This window comes from Macrosteles quadrilineatus, unplaced genomic scaffold (genome assembly GCF_028750875.1).
Source record: "Macrosteles quadrilineatus isolate MER2022 unplaced genomic scaffold, UCM_ALF_1.0 Scaffold_4__1_contigs__length_99947679, whole genome shotgun sequence".
Classification (NCBI taxonomy): Eukaryota; Metazoa; Arthropoda; class Insecta; order Hemiptera; family Cicadellidae; genus Macrosteles; species Macrosteles quadrilineatus.
The window spans coordinates 22,395,117-22,416,018 of NW_026542597.1; the positions used below are offsets into that span (position 1 = coordinate 22,395,117).

Consider the following 20,902-nt stretch of genomic DNA (forward strand, 5'->3'; position numbering starts at 1 on the left):
TATGTTTTATCTATGGCGCTATTGTCGACAAAATTTTGTCCCTTTTATTTCAGGGTTAATTTCTTGATTTGTGCTTAACTTTTTGGTTATAACGAGAAGACAAGTTATTGTTTATGGTTTAGGTTATATTATTTGGTTTAAATAAAGTTTTAAATGACTGAAATAACAAGAAACATATTGTAAACAAAACACAACCTCTACAGGGCACCGTACAGAACTAACAATAAAATTGGCTTCAGCTGCTCCATAAGGATGATAAATCTACTAAGGGAGTATGTTTTAGCCACGCTGATGATCAGGGACAGCTGAATCCGGTTTCAAACCATCATAAAGCTACTGACTTTTCTCAGGATCGATCCGGCAACCTTTTGATTGTAAGGCGAGCACTATTATAACCACTCAGCTACCCTGTTTTAAGAGACTGAGCACATTTTAATATTCCCAAAGAATTTTAAAATTCTTGGCTGCACAGTAAAGGAGGTAAGGAGCATTGAACGAATTCAGGATGAAATTAAAAAAATTACCACTTTAATTACTTACATAAATTAAAATTACAGTAGATACAAAAGTTTGCTTCAGTTCTTAGTTGACAGACACTTATTGATAGTAAAGTTCGAGGTTCATTCCGTCATGTATTTCATCTGTCAATCTGAGTTAAGGTAATTCAACAATAACCAGTAGTGTGTGACATCCCTTTGAAGCACAAAGAACATATTCTATTTATGACAAAATACATTAAGGGGGGAATGTCAGATACATAAAATGAATATACTTGTACATTACAGCATAACAAACAAAGACCATTAGTTTGGTACACATGTTTAAAAAAATATAGGTACGAAACACTAGTTATGGAAATATAAAAGGTTTAATTTACCTGTTGCGTCAATTGATCCTTAAGTTATGAAATAACTACGGCCGTTTCGTACTGCTAGACGAGTACATCTTCAGATTGTCTATGAACGTTAAAATACGGCCTTCTCATCCGTGGGTGGAGTCGTCAGCACATTTAGGACACATAACACGAACAATAAAGGCAAACAAATGGATACTATAGAAGAATTCGAGATCTACAGTGCATCAAAACAACCCGACCATATATTAAATGAACAGCAGTCCTTCAAATCAAATATAATTTACAACACTGCCATCCAAATAATCAACCAAAACAAAAGAAACCAGAGCAAAGATAAAGGAAGAGAAGGGGAGGGGGTCCCAACTCCCGACACGGGTCAGTCATGACTCATCATCTAACGCTACCGGTTACACAACTCTCGTGTTCGGACTACTTGGCCAAGTTTTTAATTGTAAATATTTTAATGTTTCGTATGTGTTCGTGTTATGTGTCCTAAATGTGCTGACGACTCCACCCACGAATGAGAAGGCCGTATTTTAACGTTCATAGACAACCTGAAGATGTACTCGTTTAGCATTACGAAACGGCCGTAGTTATTTCATAACTTAAGGATCAATTGACGCAACAGGTAAATTAAACTTTTTATATTTGCATTACCTTGATCCAGAGGCTAACCCATCATGAAACTAGTTATGGGATACGAACTACTTAACATATCACTAAATTCATTGATGGAGGAGATTTTTCTGTCCCTATATTTTGAAAAGACCCATAGCAGAAAGTCAATACTGTCATTCAAAGTGCCTAACTTATGCCTATATTAAATGAAATAATTCAATGGATATTCATATCAAACTATTATTTCATGATATATCCTAGGTTCTCTGCGGAACTGACACATTTATGTGTTTTTTTAGCCTCTATTAAGTTTTTTTGTTATTATAGGTACTTTCCTGTTAAAGGGAACATTCATTATTTTCGATGATTTTTTTCTCTCGATATATCGATATTAACCAATTGAAACATATCAGCTGACAACTACGATAAATATTGTTCAGTACCTAACAACAAACAATAATAAAATGAAACTGCTCTAAAAAAAATAACCTAACATAACTAACCAAACTTGCTGTGTGACATTTAAAAATTCCGTGTTTTACTTGCCTTTTCTGTTATCAAAAGGAATTTTTAAATAGTACAACAAGTTTGGTTGGTTATTTTAGGTTAGCTTAGAACAGTTTCATTTCTTAATCCACCTAAACAAGATTAGTTGTCAATTTGTAATGGATCGGAAAACAAAATATCGATATATAAAAAAAATCATCGATAATAATGAATGTTCCCTTTAACAGGAAAGTACCTTATTATATTTCTGTATACTGTAGGATGTTCAGATTTGCATTTCTTATGTTACAGTTTGATTTGTATTGTCAAAGTAATTCTGTAAAACAGTTTGTATTGAGAAGCGAATTATAATAAAAATATATTTGTTTGAATCGGGTTTAGATAAAAGGATACAATCTTGTAGTTTGATATGATCCTTGAATATTGTGTACCACTTTTTAAGTACAATTTTATCCCATCGTGTACCAGTTTGTGCTGCAATTAATTTTTTCAAGTCTTCAATAGTGTCATCGGGATTGCATTTTACTCTCACCTTCTTTCCCAATCTGTCATTGCAGGTAACTTCCAACATTGGGGCTGAAATATGAAAAAAATATTAATTTAAAAGAGGCAAACAACCAAGGAAATATTAGGGGGAATAATTATTCATTGATGAGATGGACAGTGGACATTTTTAATACTTACAATATTTAAATATATTAAGCTGAAAGAAGTAAAAAGTATGAATAGTAACTTAGGTCCAAAATAAAAATAAGAATTTTCGGTTCAAGTTAAACCTTGAACCATTATTATTTTAAGGGTTTTGACTGTTTAGCCATAAGTTAATAGTTCTGTAAAAGTTACTTCATCACTAGGGCTTAAAGTGACTCTTTTCCACCCGAGCTCAAGTTTCTCGGAAAATGAGCAAGGGTTGAAAATATACTTTTTGCCTATGTAATAAACTGTATCTTTCATCATAGGCATATTGCGACCAAACTAAGTCATTCTTTAACAACTTCCATTTGTTTAAAATTTTGTTTATGTAATTAGGCTTTTCAGTAAGCAATTTAATCATTTTGTCTATTACAACATGTGTTAGGTACCTATATTAGTGAAATTTTACTACCAATATCGATATGTCGAAATATTGACAATAATGCAGCAAAAAGCTAACTTACAGCTGATTAAATCAATCGATACCTACATATCAATAAATGTGGTTGCTTACAATCAAAGTTTACAACCTGACTTTTGCTCCCAAAGGACGAAAAGGCTTCTTACTCCACAATTATAGGCGGCTCCAGACATGTGCCAGTTGCTAAGCACGAATATTTGACATTTTGGCGATCTAGTTGTCTTGCTATTTGTCGATTAAAGAGTAGACGTCAAAAGAACTACTGACGTCTAGCTACACATATATGTGTTGTTTTCCGAGCAACCGTTAGTTTTTTGTTCCTTTCAGGAACAGCAAATATTCGTTGCTTGACAAATAGACAATCACCTACAGTATCCACACTCAGTGCTCAGTGCTTGGCGAATGGCGCATGTCAGGAGCCGCCTCAAGGAGAAGAGAGCTATAGACCCGCTTATTAGACACACGTATTAAAAACTGCTGTTTTTGCTGCACTATGACAAATAAGCATTTGAGATTCTTTTTCTGGTAGGTTGTAAATCAGAAATTTTCTTTAAAGCCTTTTTAAACCATTCCTACGTTCCTAATAAACAATAAAATACCTTTTTAAAATTTTTTTTAATCCACAGAAACCACTGCAAATTGCAAAAATATACGGAACCACAGTCGCGGAGCACATCGCACACCAAGAAACGAGGAGCGGAGTGATACAGACCCGTGACTATTTACTCTTGGGCTCCTAGAATGTTAGTGTTACCAGCTGATCATTGATTTATTATGATTGTTTATGTTACGGTTATGTTGATTTCACATAAAAAATAGAATGATTTTATCTTTTAGCGAATTACCCTTTAGGCAAGTAGGCCTACCTAACTTATTACCATAGGTGACACGGGAAGACCTAGCCCCGGGACTCGAAAACCAGCCATGATCGGACCATGGGAACAGGGGTTTATTATATTGTATTTTTACATAAGTTTCAGGATCTCAACTTGGTCTAACCTTAGTCCAGGGTAAGTTACGGCTGCACTTTACTTGACGTCCTACACTCATTCGAATAATATTATCGATCGATATATCGATTAATCGATTGCTTCATTCGATATATCGTTTGGTTAGTTAGGTAAGGTTAACCTAACTAACCAAACGATATATCGAATGAAACAATCGAATGAAAATATCGTATCGAAAAAAAAACAATCGAATGAGTGTAGGACGTCAAGTAAAGTGCAGCCTAAGTTACACTTACGAATCTGTTGACACAAACAAAAAAATGAGTAATATTGATTATTTGATAGTTTAATTCGATACCTAATATTAGGTTAGGTTAAGCTTACCTAACTAACCAAACAATAGGCCTATATCGAATAGGTAATCGATATAGGGTATCGATCGATATTTTCATTCGGTTGTTTGTGCCAACAGATATGCCAAGTGTACCCCTTAAGTCTGTCTCTCTCACACACACACACACAATAATTCTAAAATGGTATCACCAACCAGGTGTCAGATTCAGAAATTAGTCCTTCAATAGCAGATAGGCTACGTCTAGGCCTAATAGGATTAGGAGCGCACAAACCTTATATTTTTTTGTAAATCTATATATTAATAGGGGTGTCAACATTTATTTATTTATTACTTTTAACTCTTAACCTGATTTTTCTTTTTCTAGGCTTACCTGAATTTGAGTTAGCCTAATCGGATCCCTCTGTTGTCTGATTAGGTTTATGGCCTAGATCCTCAATTTCGCTTATTTCAATCAAATAAAAAATCTATCAGGCTACAATTTTTAACTGAAGGCGGATATTCTTACTTGTAGCCTAATTATAGTAACAGCACAATGATGTGAGGACTTTTCTGGAATTAAAGAACAATAAATTTAGTTTTAACCAACGAACAGTAACAGAACGAAACTCGAAGAACAACAACAGTTTTTTTTGTAGCAGAAAGCAAAGAAAGGATTAATTCAGATTTGATTTGACTGATTGATTTGATTTGGCATGAGATCGAGATGAGGGAGATTGGATGGAGCTTGGATTGGAGGGAGAGGAGAGAATGACCATGACGCCAGTCTGGAGAGCACAAAAGGTAAACTATTTCGTGGGGTGTCATAGCTTATAATGTCATAGCTTATAATCGTGAATTTGTTCCATTGCTTATAATGTTGAAAATGTGGCATAGCTTATAATCAGTTATAAGCTATGCCACACTTTCACGAAAAATTATAAGCTATGCCACAATTTCTCTAAAACGTTATAAGGTATGACAAATTTTCAGTTTCACAACTTATAATGGTCAAATAGTGGCGCAGCTTATAATTCCGATTCTGTTCTATAGCTTATAATCCTGATTTTGAGTCATACCTTATAATCCTGATTTTGGGGCATAGCTTATAATTGAAGAGAATGTTGCATTGTGGGAATTGCATCAGCTGCTCGCTTCAGTCAGGTCTACCATATATACGATATTTTATGGTAGGATACGATAATTATTGTAATTGACTGTACTGACAACTGCGATATCGTAATTTATAACCTAAACATTTATTTATTTAAATGTTTTAAACGATTTTTATACGAGAAATGGCAACAATTACATGCTATATGACAATGAAAATGCAAGAAATATTTATAGTGAGAAGTTAAAAGATATGAAAATGAAGTGAAGGATAACGGCATTGAAAATTAATGAATCTTGTCAATAGTCCGGCTGGTGTTGACAGAAGATAAAGAAGAGGAACAATAATTATTAATAAATTGTAAACATCAAAAAATTCCAAAACTATTGAGATTGAGGTGTTGAAATCCAGTAAGTTGTGTTTTAATCCAATCCTGTTCCTAGGCCTTGTTATTCAAAGTAACAAAATGCAGTAGGCTATTATTTGCTTGAGTGTTATTAGGTTAAGTTAGTAGGTACAGTTGCCTAGCCTACTTAAGCTTAAGGTAGCTGTGACTAAAGTTACAGATTTCCTGTGACAGGCCTAAACAATTAACTTAATAAAAATATCAGTGAATGTATTCAACGGCTGCACTTTATTTTACGTCCTACACTCATTCGAATGAAAATATCGATTATTAGATTGTTTCATTCGATATATCGTTTGGTTAGTTAGGTTAGGTTAACCTTACCTAACTAACCAAATGATATAACTTATCTAATAATCGATATATCGATTGATATTTTCATTCGAATGAGTGTAGGACGTAAAGTAAAGTGCAGCCCTTAAGTTTACGTCCTACACTCATTTGAATGAGTATTAAGTATTCGAGTAGGCCTATATTCGATATAAGTAGGCTATCAAGTTTGTATCATTTGTGTAACCTTAGAAATGGTAAGCGTGATAATACTGAGCCAAGAGATTTAACTTGGGTAGGCCTACAATTTCTTAACTGGGCTACGCTAACTTAAGTTAATATATTTTATTAAACTACAGTATTGAATTAAAAATATTGATTAATAATAGATATTTTCAAATATACCTATCTAAGTTTATGATAAAATTAAATTATCATAACCTAACTTAACCAACCAAACTTGCTGATGGTGAAAAAATCGCATGTAGGTTTACTAATCGAATCGATAGTTTCAATAAAATTAGCGTAGCCCAGTTAAGAAACTGTACCCTTTAACTTATTCTACCATCAATACTGTTAATACTATTCAATGAAATGGCGACGATACATATTAGGTATTTTAAGCCAAGTATGAATGGAAATTTAGTAGTCTATAAAATAACTTACAATAGGCAACGTCACAAAACTTAAGTTAGGTTAATTTCACACAGTAAACAAGGCAGCAAACCATGCAGTTAACTTATGGCAAAAAAACATGTAGGCTACCTAAGAAAATGAAATTGTGACACATACCTGAGTACATGAATAAAATTACAAATTAGGCAATTAGGCCTATGGGTCAACTTTTTTCATATTAGCCCACCATACTTACAATTTATTGTAATTGGCAAAGGCAAATATCCTTGTATTATGTTTCTTTCATAACCTAAAACCAAATGAAAATTCGGTTTGAAGGTGTAAGGCGGGATAAATCTGAATGAGTTCGCGAACTAGCATGATCGGGCCATGGGACCGGGTTTTAATGAGTTCTATCATAGACTAAGCAACACAAGTAGACTCCTCATCCCATTGTAAATTTTGAAGCTTGTTTTTTGTGTCTAGTTCATGTACGTCCACACTGATCGCTAGTGTAGACAACATTTTGTTCATATTATTTTAGGGTTATTTTCATGATTTGTGCTTTACTATTTGGTTATATAACTAGGAGACCAGTTATTGTTTATGATTATATCGTTTTATTAGGTTAAACGAGGTTTTAAATGACTGCAATAACAAGAAACAAATTGTAAACAAAACATAACCTCTATAGTTGGACGTACAGAACTAACAATAAAATTGGCTTCAGCTGTTCCATTAGGATGACTAATCTACTAAGGGAGTATGTTTTATCTATGGTTCTATGCAGAGAAGGGGCCTAGGCCAAAAAATGGGGTTTTCTCATTTTTTACCCTTAAAACACAAAATTTATCAATTATTCTCTAGACCTTTCTAAAGAAATTAAAAAAAAATAATATGTCATCTATGTATCGTGTTGTGTATAGTGGAGTCGTGGATTAGTTGTCCGCTTAACTGTGTGTGTGTGTAAGTGTTCGCATAAAAAACTCAAGCTAACCGTTGCACCTATAGTGTTAAAAAATTGCACGAATCTTAATTATGACACCATAAAATTTAGACGATTCCGTTCAGTAGTAATTATAAAACCCTCAAAATACATGTTTAAATTTGTCCCATAAGAATAACATTAGAAGCTACCTTCTTCTACTTTTTATTTGTTTATGTTTTGCGACCAACAAAAAGCTTGATTTATATTTTAAACTATATATATATATATAGGCTATATTTATTTTTATATATCAAACTTGAAAGCTTTATTTTATACTAAGCTATTAATGTTTTAATAAAAACACACTTTATTAGTTCCACCTGGGTAATGACACTTGGGTCCGAGAGAACCAGTGGCCTTCGAGTTTTTAAGTTTTTATCTACCAATCCAAATATTTGTACAAAGAAAATATGCCCTACCTTGAGCTATAGTTCTATATTCTGTTTTTACTTTTAACAAGAAGTAGGCCTGAATGATGTACACTACCTATTTTTGTTCCAGGTAAATTTTCTTGTAAAGCTTGGAGCATTGCAAATGTTTGGTGTTAATGTATGAGAGTACTTCACATGTAAACAATATCGATGAAGTTGTCTGCTTATTTGGGGCCAAATAAGAAGGAGAGAAATTTTCTTGGAAAAGAATCGAAAGCAATAAAGATAAGTAAGTTTGGCTAAGTTATCAATATGATTAAAAAGCATTTTCAGTCCTTGTTTAACATTAACACGTTGACTGCTAATGCCGACTCTAGTCGGCGTCGCTAGCACTTCAATGTGGCGCGCGCCGACAAAAGTCGGTACCAGACCAACAGAAATATATTGAGTCAGTGTGAGCTTAGCCTCAGACGGAGACGTTATAATCGTTGCCAGCCTGCCAGCTTAGAATGCGAGCTTTACTTTGGTGTAGGTTGGTACTAAAATTTCCCGTAAAATCCTGTCTGGCAATGCTTTTGTCCCGGTTTCGGGGATTTTTTCTCTTCAACCCACATTACAAAGACACTGGATACGGATCCGTGCAGTGTTGCTACTGAGCCGTGACTATTTCCACCGGGCGAATGTCACGACTCATGATCAATGGTTCAAGTGTTTTTTTTATAGTAGGCTAGTTCAGTGTTTCTCACTCCACGACCCCGAACAAGGCTGTGGGTTTTGTTCTTATTACTCCCACCGCCGACGATTCAGAGGCTCCGAGACTTTCGTTAGCGCTGCATCGGCATAAATTTTGCATCGTCTTTCATCTTAATTTTGTAGTATGTTTGCGTTGTATTTTTGCCTTTTCCTTACTTGTGTGAAGATATTCTCTACTATGCAGTAAATTAAGAGCGCCCAGCGCGCTTGATGGGTAAGTTTGGACTATTTTCTGATACTTAGGCTAGTGCACATGTTGCACTAGGTCTGGAACCTAGTCTTGGGGTCGTGGAAGACTTTTGATAGTTAGTTTCCCTTTTCTCTGTGGTTTTGTATAATTCAGGGCTTTGCCCGAAATGCTAGGCCTAGAATTGACTGAGAAATGTTTGTTGGAAGGCCGCTATTTGAGAGAAACTGCCAAGTCAGTTTTGGGTCCTTCTGACTGTTTTGTGGTAGGCCTAGGCTTACAATTTTTGCTCAGTAAATGTAATTGTCTTAGGCTACTACTCTGGTAGTCTTTTGTTTCTGTGTGCCGTACAATTTTTAGTGTTGTTTTGTCTTGTAATATGTTCAGTTTGTGTTACCCAGTCAAGTAAGGTTAAAGTCTTTTATTTTGCTTTGTCCTTGCCAAACTAGTTAAATTAAGTTGAATTAACTGCTCTTAAAGCTCCCCAGAAAGTTTGAGTCATTTTACTCAAGTTTTAAGATAGTTACAGTAATTTTTAGTTTGGCAATTCTCCATTCAGGTTTGAACTGGGTAACCAAAGGGCCTACTGGTTTCAGCCTTTGAGTTAAGGTTTGGGATGGTCTGGAGAAGCTGCTGGAACATTTCCCCCAGCTTTTAAGACCATTCCGAACAAATTCGGATCACAACTTTTGGAGAAATTAGCAAAAATACATGAGTCGTTGCGTTAGGCCTAAATTTTTGTATGGAACGTTTTTTGTCAATTTTAAAGTATTTTTCTGTGTTTAAGTGTCAATTGTTCTCTGTTAACTTGTTCTTCTGGCCACTTTGGACCAGGCAATTTAAATATTTTCTCTCTATTGGTGAAATTTATCACTGTCACATACCCGTCTAGCCTGCTGACACCTTTACCGCAAATATTAATGTTACCGTTCTTGTACTGTTTAACCTGTTAATTGTTATGTTTAAAATATTGTTATTGTTTGAAATGTTTTATATTGATAGAGAGCTGTGATAGAGAGACAAACCTTTTAAAAAAATTTAGAAACTTGAAAATGATATGTTAGGCCTAAAGCAGTGAAATATTGGAACTAAATGTAAATGGTGAAAGATGTGACAGTGAACCTTGCGGATATGGACTCAGTCTATTACTCTTACTACTGTGTTTCCTGGGTTTTGTCACTCAGGGCCCGTGAGGAGGAACATGGAGTACCGGTAGTCTGCATCAGCCTTGGCGGAGTGGGAATTACAACTCTTGGCCACCCCTGGATCTTGGCCCCCCTCTTCCGTCATGCCTGCTTCCCCTCCGGTGCTGCTCGCCCAGAAACATGAACTAGTACCGCAAATTCCGCAAGTTTTAGGCCTAATTAATTATTGCTAACCACCGTCCTGGACTTGGAGATTTCATTACCTATTTGTTAATTTGTGCACAGAGATTTATTAATTGTTTTTCTTCTTAAATTTTAAATTCTTTAGCCTAGGCTACTTGTTGATCTTTTTTAAATTTTATAATTTTATTAAATATTCTATTGAATTCTAATTTGGGGCCCCTAAAGTTTCTATAGTTACCAGATGAAATGAATTTATTAAAAGAGTCATTATATATATCATGTTGTAATTTGTTAATTTAAAGTTTTTTGAAAGGTAAAAGCTAGTAAGATTTATTTTTGAAATTTAGCCTATTTGAAAATGATTAATGAAATAATTGTAAGTTAGTAGGGTAAACGGGTATCAAAATTTTTAAAGTTTAATTGAGAGTATTTAATTCATGTATTATTGTTAATTATTGTTGTTGATGTTATTGTTGTGTTATTTTTTTAAATGGTTAATTACAGCTCGTTTCTCTCAAGTGGCGTGTTGTTCTTGAGCCTCCATCCATGGTTCTCATTTTATGTAAAGTTTTGTGAGCCGCTCCTCGGGCCTGCGCATGGATCACGCTTCCTTTTCGTTAGTCTGGGTGCAGGCGCGAGGGCATGGTTCATCTGGTAGCAGAGCGTGGTTAGTGGGTTGCGTCCTGGGTGCCTTGTCGTGAAACTTGGTTTCACGACTCGGATACTTAGAGATGCGATCACTGTCCGCGTTCTGTTTTTTGTTTTGTTTTGAAGAGCCGTGGATGGATTGGTTTCTTGGAAATGTTCTGGCCTGGCAGTTTTGGAAAAAGGTCTTGTTGTTGTTGTGGTGGGGCGTAAACACATTTTTATTAGGAGCTCGCCCTTTGGCCGAGGCACCGGGTGGAATCGGTGGTAATGACTTGCATCCTTCGGGAGCAAGAGTGTCAAAAGCATGGTCATGTGTCAAAAAAAAAAAAAAAAAAAAAAAAAAAGGTTTGTGTGTACCCCCCATCACACAAGTGTTAGGTGTTGTCTAGTGTATGTATCGGTGTATGTTTGTGTGTGTGTACGTTCGTGGGTCATTTGTTGTTGTTTTTTCTTGCGGTATGAATGGGCAGGTTCTTCTTTTGGGCCCCATCAGGTGCGTAGGCATCAACGTCCAGAAGCCTTAGGAATTAAATTTCTGTGTTTGTTTTGTGAAAAAATTTTGTTGGCTGTTATTTTGAGTCAAGTGCTGGTTGAGACTCGGTATGGCGTCAATTGTGCCGGAATATTTGAGGAAGCCGGAGCTGGTGTACGAGGTGCGGTCCCGGGGGGAGACTCCTGGAACTGATGTACGCACTTTGCGTACACAGTTCAGACAAATTGCTAGCATGCCTCAAGCTTGGGTTGAGTCGCTCAGTTTGGAAGTCCCTTGGCGTTCCCCACCACAGACACTTGAGTTGTCTTTCAGGTCATTCTCTTTTCAGGAAGTGGGGGAGAGGCTTGTTTGTTTGTCCCTTTTGGAGAGGAGTGTCCTCTTTTGGGGAGGGAGGTTGAGCCGTGACTATTTCCACCGGGCGAATGTCACGACTCATGATCAATGGTTCAAGTGTTTTTTTTATAGTAGGCTAGTTCAGTGTTTCTCACTCCACGACCCCGAACAAGGCTGTGGGTTTTGTTCTTATTACTCCCACCGCCGACGATTCAGAGGCTCCGAGACTTTCGTTAGCGCTGCATCGGCATAAATTTTGCATCGTCTTTCATCTTAATTTTGTAGTATGTTTGCGTTGTATTTTTGCCTTTTCCTTACTTGTGTGAAGATATTCTCTACTATGCAGTAAATTAAGAGCGCCCAGCGCGCTTGATGGGTAAGTTTGGACTATTTTCTGATACTTAGGCTAGTGCACATGTTGCACTAGGTCTGGAACCTAGTCTTGGGGTCGTGGAAGACTTTTGATAGTTAGTTTCCCTTTTCTCTGTGGTTTTGTATAATTCAGGGCTTTGCCCGAAATGCTAGGCCTAGAATTGACTGAGAAATGTTTGTTGGAAGGCCGCTATTTGAGAGAAACTGCCAAGTCAGTTTTGGGTCCTTCTGACTGTTTTGTGGTAGGCCTAGGCTTACAATTTTTGCTCAGTAAATGTAATTGTCTTAGGCTACTACTCTGGTAGTCTTTTGTTTCTGTGTGCCGTACAATTTTTAGTGTTGTTTTGTCTTGTAATATGTTCAGTTTGTGTTACCCAGTCAAGTAAGGTTAAAGTCTTTTATTTTGCTTTGTCCTTGCCAAACTAGTTAAATTAAGTTGAATTAACTGCTCTTAAAGCTCCCCAGAAAGTTTGAGTCATTTTACTCAAGTTTTAAGATAGTTACAGTAATTTTTAGTTTGGCAATTCTCCATTCAGGTTTGAACTGGGTAACCAAAGGGCCTACTGGTTTCAGCCTTTGAGTTAAGGTTTGGGATGGTCTGGAGAAGCTGCTGGAACATTTCCCCCAGCTTTTAAGACCATTCCGAACAAATTCGGATCACAACTTTTGGAGAAATTAGCAAAAATACATGAGTCGTTGCGTTAGGCCTAAATTTTTGTATGGAACGTTTTTTGTCAATTTTAAAGTATTTTTCTGTGTTTAAGTGTCAATTGTTCTCTGTTAACTTGTTCTTCTGGCCACTTTGGACCAGGCAATTTAAATATTTTCTCTCTATTGGTGAAATTTATCACTGTCACATACCCGTCTAGCCTGCTGACACCTTTACCGCAAATATTAATGTTACCGTTCTTGTACTGTTTAACCTGTTAATTGTTATGTTTAAAATATTGTTATTGTTTGAAATGTTTTATATTGATAGAGAGCTGTGATAGAGAGACAAACCTTTTAAAAAAATTTAGAAACTTGAAAATGATATGTTAGGCCTAAAGCAGTGAAATATTGGAACTAAATGTAAATGGTGAAAGATGTGACAGTGAACCTTGCGGATATGGACTCAGTCTATTACTCTTACTACTGTGTTTCCTGGGTTTTGTCACTCAGGGCCCGTGAGGAGGAACATGGAGTACCGGTAGTCTGCATCAGCCTTGGCGGAGTGGGAATTACAACTCTTGGCCACCCCTGGATCTTGGCCCCCCTCTTCCGTCATGCCTGCTTCCCCTCCGGTGCTGCTCGCCCAGAAACATGAACTAGTACCGCAAATTCCGCAAGTTTTAGGCCTAATTAATTATTGCTAACCACCGTCCTGGACTTGGAGATTTCATTACCTATTTGTTAATTTGTGCACAGAGATTTATTAATTGTTTTTCTTCTTAAATTTTAAATTCTTTAGCCTAGGCTACTTGTTGATCTTTTTTAAATTTTATAATTTTATTAAATATTCTATTGAATTCTAATTTGGGGCCCCTAAAGTTTCTATAGTTACCAGATGAAATGAATTTATTAAAAGAGTCATTATATATATCATGTTGTAATTTGTTAATTTAAAGTTTTTTGAAAGGTAAAAGCTAGTAAGATTTATTTTTGAAATTTAGCCTATTTGAAAATGATTAATGAAATAATTGTAAGTTAGTAGGGTAAACGGGTATCAAAATTTTTAAAGTTTAATTGAGAGTATTTAATTCATGTATTATTGTTAATTATTGTTGTTGATGTTATTGTTGTGTTATTTTTTTAAATGGTTAATTACAGCTCGTTTCTCTCAAGTGGCGTGTTGTTCTTGAGCCTCCATCCATGGTTCTCATTTTATGTAAAGTTTTGTGAGCCGCTCCTCGGGCCTGCGCATGGATCACGCTTCCTTTTCGTTAGTCTGGGTGCAGGCGCGAGGGCATGGTTCATCTGGTAGCAGAGCGTGGTTAGTGGGTTGCGTCCTGGGTGCCTTGTCGTGAAACTTGGTTTCACGACTCGGATACTTAGAGATGCGATCACTGTCCGCGTTCTGTTTTTTGTTTTGTTTTGAAGAGCCGTGGATGGATTGGTTTCTTGGAAATGTTCTGGCCTGGCAGTTTTGGAAAAAGGTCTTGTTGTTGTTGTGGTGGGGCGTAAACACATTTTTATTAGGAGCTCGCCCTTTGGCCGAGGCACCGGGTGGAATCGGTGGTAATGACTTGCATCCTTCGGGAGCAAGAGTGTCAAAAGCATGGTCATGTGTCAAAAAAAAAAAAAAAAAAAAAAAAAGGTTTGTGTGTACCCCCCATCACACAAGTGTTAGGTGTTGTCTAGTGTATGTATCGGTGTATGTTTGTGTGTGTGTACGTTCGTGGGTCATTTGTTGTTGTTTTTTCTTGCGGTATGAATGGGCAGGTTCTTCTTTTGGGCCCCATCAGGTGCGTAGGCATCAACGTCCAGAAGCCTTAGGAATTAAATTTCTGTGTTTGTTTTGTGAAAAAATTTTGTTGGCTGTTATTTTGAGTCAAGTGCTGGTTGAGACTCGGTATGGCGTCAATTGTGCCGGAATATTTGAGGAAGCCGGAGCTGGTGTACGAGGTGCGGTCCCGGGGGGAGACTCCTGGAACTGATGTACGCACTTTGCGTACACAGTTCAGACAAATTGCTAGCATGCCTCAAGCTTGGGTTGAGTCGCTCAGTTTGGAAGTCCCTTGGCGTTCCCCACCACAGACACTTGAGTTGTCTTTCAGGTCATTCTCTTTTCAGGAAGTGGGGGAGAGGCTTGTTTGTTTGTCCCTTTTGGAGAGGAGTGTCCTCTTTTGGGGAGGGAGGTTGAGCCGTGACTATTTCCACCGGGCGAATGTCACGACTCATGATCAATGGTTCAAGTGTTTTTTTTATAGTAGGCTAGTTCAGTGTTTCTCACTCCACGACCCCGAACAAGGCTGTGGGTTTTGTTCTTATTACTCCCACCGCCGACGATTCAGAGGCTCCGAGACTTTCGTTAGCGCTGCATCGGCATAAATTTTGCATCGTCTTTCATCTTAATTTTGTAGTATGTTTGCGTTGTATTTTTGCCTTTTCCTTACTTGTGTGAAGATATTCTCTACTATGCAGTAAATTAAGAGCGCCCAGCGCGCTTGATGGGTAAGTTTGGACTATTTTCTGATACTTAGGCTAGTGCACATGTTGCACTAGGTCTGGAACCTAGTCTTGGGGTCGTGGAAGACTTTTGATAGTTAGTTTCCCTTTTCTCTGTGGTTTTGTATAATTCAGGGCTTTGCCCGAAATGCTAGGCCTAGAATTGACTGAGAAATGTTTGTTGGAAGGCCGCTATTTGAGAGAAACTGCCAAGTCAGTTTTGGGTCCTTCTGACTGTTTTGTGGTAGGCCTAGGCTTACAATTTTTGCTCAGTAAATGTAATTGTCTTAGGCTACTACTCTGGTAGTCTTTTGTTTCTGTGTGCCGTACAATTTTTAGTGTTGTTTTGTCTTGTAATATGTTCAGTTTGTGTTACCCAGTCAAGTAAGGTTAAAGTCTTTTATTTTGCTTTGTCCTTGCCAAACTAGTTAAATTAAGTTGAATTAACTGCTCTTAAAGCTCCCCAGAAAGTTTGAGTCATTTTACTCAAGTTTTAAGATAGTTACAGTAATTTTTAGTTTGGCAATTCTCCATTCAGGTTTGAACTGGGTAACCAAAGGGCCTACTGGTTTCAGCCTTTGAGTTAAGGTTTGGGATGGTCTGGAGAAGCTGCTGGAACATTTCCCCCAGCTTTTAAGACCATTCCGAACAAATTCGGATCACAACTTTTGGAGAAATTAGCAAAAATACATGAGTCGTTGCGTTAGGCCTAAATTTTTGTATGGAACGTTTTTTGTCAATTTTAAAGTATTTTTCTGTGTTTAAGTGTCAATTGTTCTCTGTTAACTTGTTCTTCTGGCCACTTTGGACCAGGCAATTTAAATATTTTCTCTCTATTGGTGAAATTTATCACTGTCACATACCCGTCTAGCCTGCTGACACCTTTACCGCAAATATTAATGTTACCGTTCTTGTACTGTTTAACCTGTTAATTGTTATGTTTAAAATATTGTTATTGTTTGAAATGTTTTATATTGATAGAGAGCTGTGATAGAGAGACAAACCTTTTAAAAAAATTTAGAAACTTGAAAATGATATGTTAGGCCTAAAGCAGTGAAATATTGGAACTAAATGTAAATGGTGAAAGATGTGACAGTGAACCTTGCGGATATGGACTCAGTCTATTACTCTTACTACTGTGTTTCCTGGGTTTTGTCACTCAGGGCCCGTGAGGAGGAACATGGAGTACCGGTAGTCTGCATCAGCCTTGGCGGAGTGGGAATTACAACTCTTGGCCACCCCTGGATCTTGGCCCCCCTCTTCCGTCATGCCTGCTTCCCCTCCGGTGCTGCTCGCCCAGAAACATGAACTAGTACCGCAAATTCCGCAAGTTTTAGGCCTAATTAATTATTGCTAACCACCGTCCTGGACTTGGAGATTTCATTACCTATTTGTTAATTTGTGCACAGAGATTTATTAATTGTTTTTCTTCTTAAATTTTAAATTCTTTAGCCTAGGCTACTTGTTGATCTTTTTTAAATTTTATAATTTTATTAAATATTCTATTGAATTCTAATTTGGGGCCCCTAAAGTTTCTATAGTTACCAGATGAAATGAATTTATTAAAAGAGTCATTATATATATCATGTTGTAATTTGTTAATTTAAAGTTTTTTGAAAGGTAAAAGCTAGTAAGATTTATTTTTGAAATTTAGCCTATTTGAAAATGATTAATGAAATAATTGTAAGTTAGTAGGGTAAACGGGTATCAAAATTTTTAAAGTTTAATTGAGAGTATTTAATTCATGTATTATTGTTAATTATTGTTGTTGATGTTATTGTTGTGTTATTTTTTTAAATGGTTAATTACAGCTCGTTTCTCTCAAGTGGCGTGTTGTTCTTGAGCCTCCATCCATGGTTCTCATTTTATGTAAAGTTTTGTGAGCCGCTCCTCGGGCCTGCGCATGGATCACGCTTCCTTTTCGTTAGTCTGGGTGCAGGCGCGAGGGCATGGTTCACTACCTTTGGGTGTTTCAGTGAACTACATCCACTCTCGGGGTAACGCAGCACAGTCACCACTGCTCTTTTGTGATTAGTCAGACTGAAATATTTGAATGCCAATTGCGTTCACTGATTCGGTTGCGTGCCGGGGCTTCGCCCGCCACTGGGGAACGCCTGTACGTTGTTTTCAGCAGTCATCGTGTTAACTTATGATGTACTGTGGCGGTTAAGTTTTTATATTTGGAAAAAAATACACTTTAATCAACTTACAGCACTGTTCAAGTTTCAGAGTTACCTATGGTGACAGAATAATACAAGGCATGTTATTTAAGTAAGTACTGTTTTTAAATTTCTCCGTTTCAGTGCTGCGATTGGCATTTTGGACATTTGTGCTGTGTATGTGGATGTATTGGCAAGCCTGCGCTGGAAATTCGGCACAAATCGGCTGTGTTTACATCCGGTTTAGAGCATTCAAAACGGTGCTGCCAATTGAGACTGCCGTCGCCTGTAAAGTTTGCGCTGTACCGGTAATTAGATTTTTAAGTGCTAAAGGTGTGAAAGCCATTTAAATTCATTGACAGATTAGTGAAGTGTATGGGGAGAAAATTATGAGTGGCGGAATTGTACCTACGCAGGTGGGTAAGGGCATTTAAAGATGGCCGCACCAACGTTCATGAGAAGGGTGGCCATCTATCAAATTGTCATGGTGATTTCCAGGATGTGAATCCGTTATCTTCGAAACCGGAGACTTACGCTGTACAACTACACCAGTCTAAATGTGTGGAAAGATCAAGTTGTTTGTTTATAGTTTATTGCCCCCACACAACTGGTAACAATAAAGTAGTTTCACATCTTTTTGTGGTAAAAAAATGTTATTACCAGCACAGAATTAAATTAGTTATTTTTCCCCAACACCCATTAAACCTTAGATACATCGATTGCTCATATGTAGGAGCTTGAACAAAAACGATCATACTAGTTTGACGAGACACCGTGCTTGTCAGATCATGTGAAATGAGAAAGGCTACTATGTTACTAATGTTATAAATGTGAAAGTTTGTGTGTTTGTTTGTTCGTTTGTGTGTTTGAAGTTCAATCACGTGTTAATTACTGGATGGATTGGGCTCAAATTTGGCATGATGATAGCTCACATTCACGATTAACATAGGTATAGGCATATTTTTATCTCAAAAATCCTTTTGGGCTCCGCCTTAGTGGCTCTAGAGTTTCCCATGTTAACCTTATGAGTACTCATATTTAAATGGAATTAAAGAATTTAGTCAGCTGTTTCAACTAAAAAGGTTGGTTCTATGATATGCAAAGGCATTAAAAGTTATAAGATTTACCAACAGGATGCAGCACTATTATTATTTTTTCATTTATGAAAACAGCTAATTTGAACTAAGCAGCAACAAAAAACTGTGATACACAATGATAACTGTCTGTTTACAGTTATGTTTATGTTTTTAATTTCACGAATAATTTGTGATATTTTGTGAATCTTTAATAATTAATTTTTTTCTTTTGTTTGGGTGAAGTGGTAGAACATTATGGCTATGGTAGATGAGTAATACTATAGTCATAGACAATAGAGTAAATATAGACTGTCAAAGAAAGGTTTTGCGATCTGCCGCTAGAGCTTTTTGCCATTCCATATCAGTTATCGGTATTCGATTCAGTGTCGTCGTCGACTACTCGCCAGCTGTTACCAGCACTACCACTCTTGCAAACTAAATGATTACTAATCGCTATTGTCGTCTTCTGCAATCGCGTCAAAATCATGAACATCTACCGCGGCTGTGTAGACATCATCATTGAATGCCGTGGTCACGAAACGTCATCGTCGTCCTCGATTGCGGCAAAATTGTGAACATCTTCAGCGGCCGTATATACAATCGTCTTGCGCGATCGCAGAAAAGACGTGATCATTTTTCCCGTGGTCCGTGGTCACGAAAACGTCGTCTAGCACAGTCGCGGTTTAAGAACATCTCCCGCGGTCGTGTAGACACATCATCGTCTTGCGCCATCACGGAAACGTGATCGTTGTCTAGCGCGATTGAGTAGCGGTAAATCATGAAATTTACCGACTTTGATATCAAAATAAAGACTAAATCCCAACTTTTCCAGACCATTTTGAAATTCAATACTAATACCTGACTTTCCCATTTTCCCCGACTACTAGACATCCTGGTTAAATTTAATTTTGACCTTGCAAATATAAAACAAAACCTTCCAATAATCCACTTCCTAAAATTATGGATTAATAAAGAAAAACTTTGAATCATTGTAATGAAACTACAAAAGTATAACAAATATGTGTTTAAAAAAAATACAATAAAAGATGGCATTTAAATTAATTTATTGCTTAATATTAAATAAGTCAATAAACTCCAATTCTGGGGGATTTCCCCAAAGTTGGCAACACTACTCCCAACTACCAAGTTGTTATGGAAACGGTCGCTAGCGCTTGATGCTGCAGCGGTGTGCGCCGTAACTACACATTACCCCTGGCGGTCGGCGCCGGAATATACGCTAACCGCAGCACAGCTGGCCACTCTACTCCTGCCCAGTATGGTCAGACCAACTAGCATATGATTTTATATGATGAAACCGTACTTGGGCTACCGCTGTATGGTTTCATCATGACATGTATTTCAATCATTCACTGGGTTATAATTTGTATGTATTTGAATGGATACATTTAATTCTTAATTGATAAAAGACTATGAAAACCGTTTAGTGCTCTTTGGTGTTCTATAGTGCTATGGTGGACACAAGAGCGTAATCTGATTTGGTTCTACAGTACTTTACTTTACTTTAATTTTAATAGTAGCCTGCTGTTAGCAGGTTTGTGCTGTGCTGGGCAAGTGTGTGCAATATCCATGGAAAAATTATGTTGAATCCTCTCACCTTGTGCAAGGATCCTTTAAGTCAATCTCAATTTCTCTTGCAGCAAAGTCCAGGACAAATTAACCACCAAGCTAACAAGACACCCCTTTCTCTATTTAGTTCTGATAACAATTTTGAGTTATTGTTTATTTGTTTCAGGATATCATGACAGAAGAATGCAGAAGGGTTGCTCAGCTATTAACTTTGCCTTATAATCTTTATTTATTTCAATTGTGTTGTAAGAAGTATTTTTTAAACAGTAAAACTTTCTCCAATTTATAGACTACCTATTATGATTCATTGTTGTGTTTTATTAAGGTCCCTACCCTTATCTAAGAAATATTTTATAAACCAAAATGTTTAATGCTGCTCACCTATTATTCTTGATGAAATATTAAAATACACTCCATTATTGAGCCTAATCATATTGATTTTCACCTTTTAAAAAAGTAAGTAACACAACCAAGACCACCAGTCCTTAAATAAAAGTACTTCATAATTATCCCAGTAAGACATAGGCTAATGGATTTCCAAATTCCTCCCTAGGAGTTTATCTGCATCCGGACAACCAAATTTTAAGATATTTATATATTTAAAGAATAGGCTTGCTAATACAAATATTATGTTCATTTATAACTTTTTTCTCATTATCTATACATAAAATTGATTAAA

The 20,902-nt window shown here is 36.7% G+C and overlaps 1 protein-coding gene and 1 long non-coding RNA gene across 2 annotated transcripts; one reads left to right on the top strand and one right to left on the bottom strand.

Annotated features, from left to right (window-relative positions):
- Nucleotides 1-506: 506 nt before the first annotated feature.
- LOC128993235 (ubiquitin-like protein 5) lies at nt 507-5,038 on the bottom strand. Its single transcript, XM_054417003.1, has 3 exons — nt 4,771-5,038; nt 2,375-2,557; nt 507-641 (listed from the first exon to the last, which is right to left on the bottom strand). Exons 2-3 carry the CDS (start codon nt 2,550-2,552, stop codon nt 598-600), a joined length of 222 nt encoding a protein of 73 aa, XP_054272978.1. The 5' UTR covers nt 2,553-2,557; nt 4,771-5,038; the 3' UTR covers nt 507-597.
- Nucleotides 5,039-6,297: 1,259 nt separating this feature from the next.
- On the top strand, nt 6,298-20,500 carry LOC128993237 (uncharacterized). The gene is made up of 3 exons (XR_008490745.1): nt 6,298-6,423; nt 8,271-8,429; nt 20,390-20,500. It is a non-coding gene; the product is annotated as an uncharacterized LOC128993237 (long non-coding RNA).
- Nucleotides 20,501-20,902: the final 402 nt, after the last annotated feature.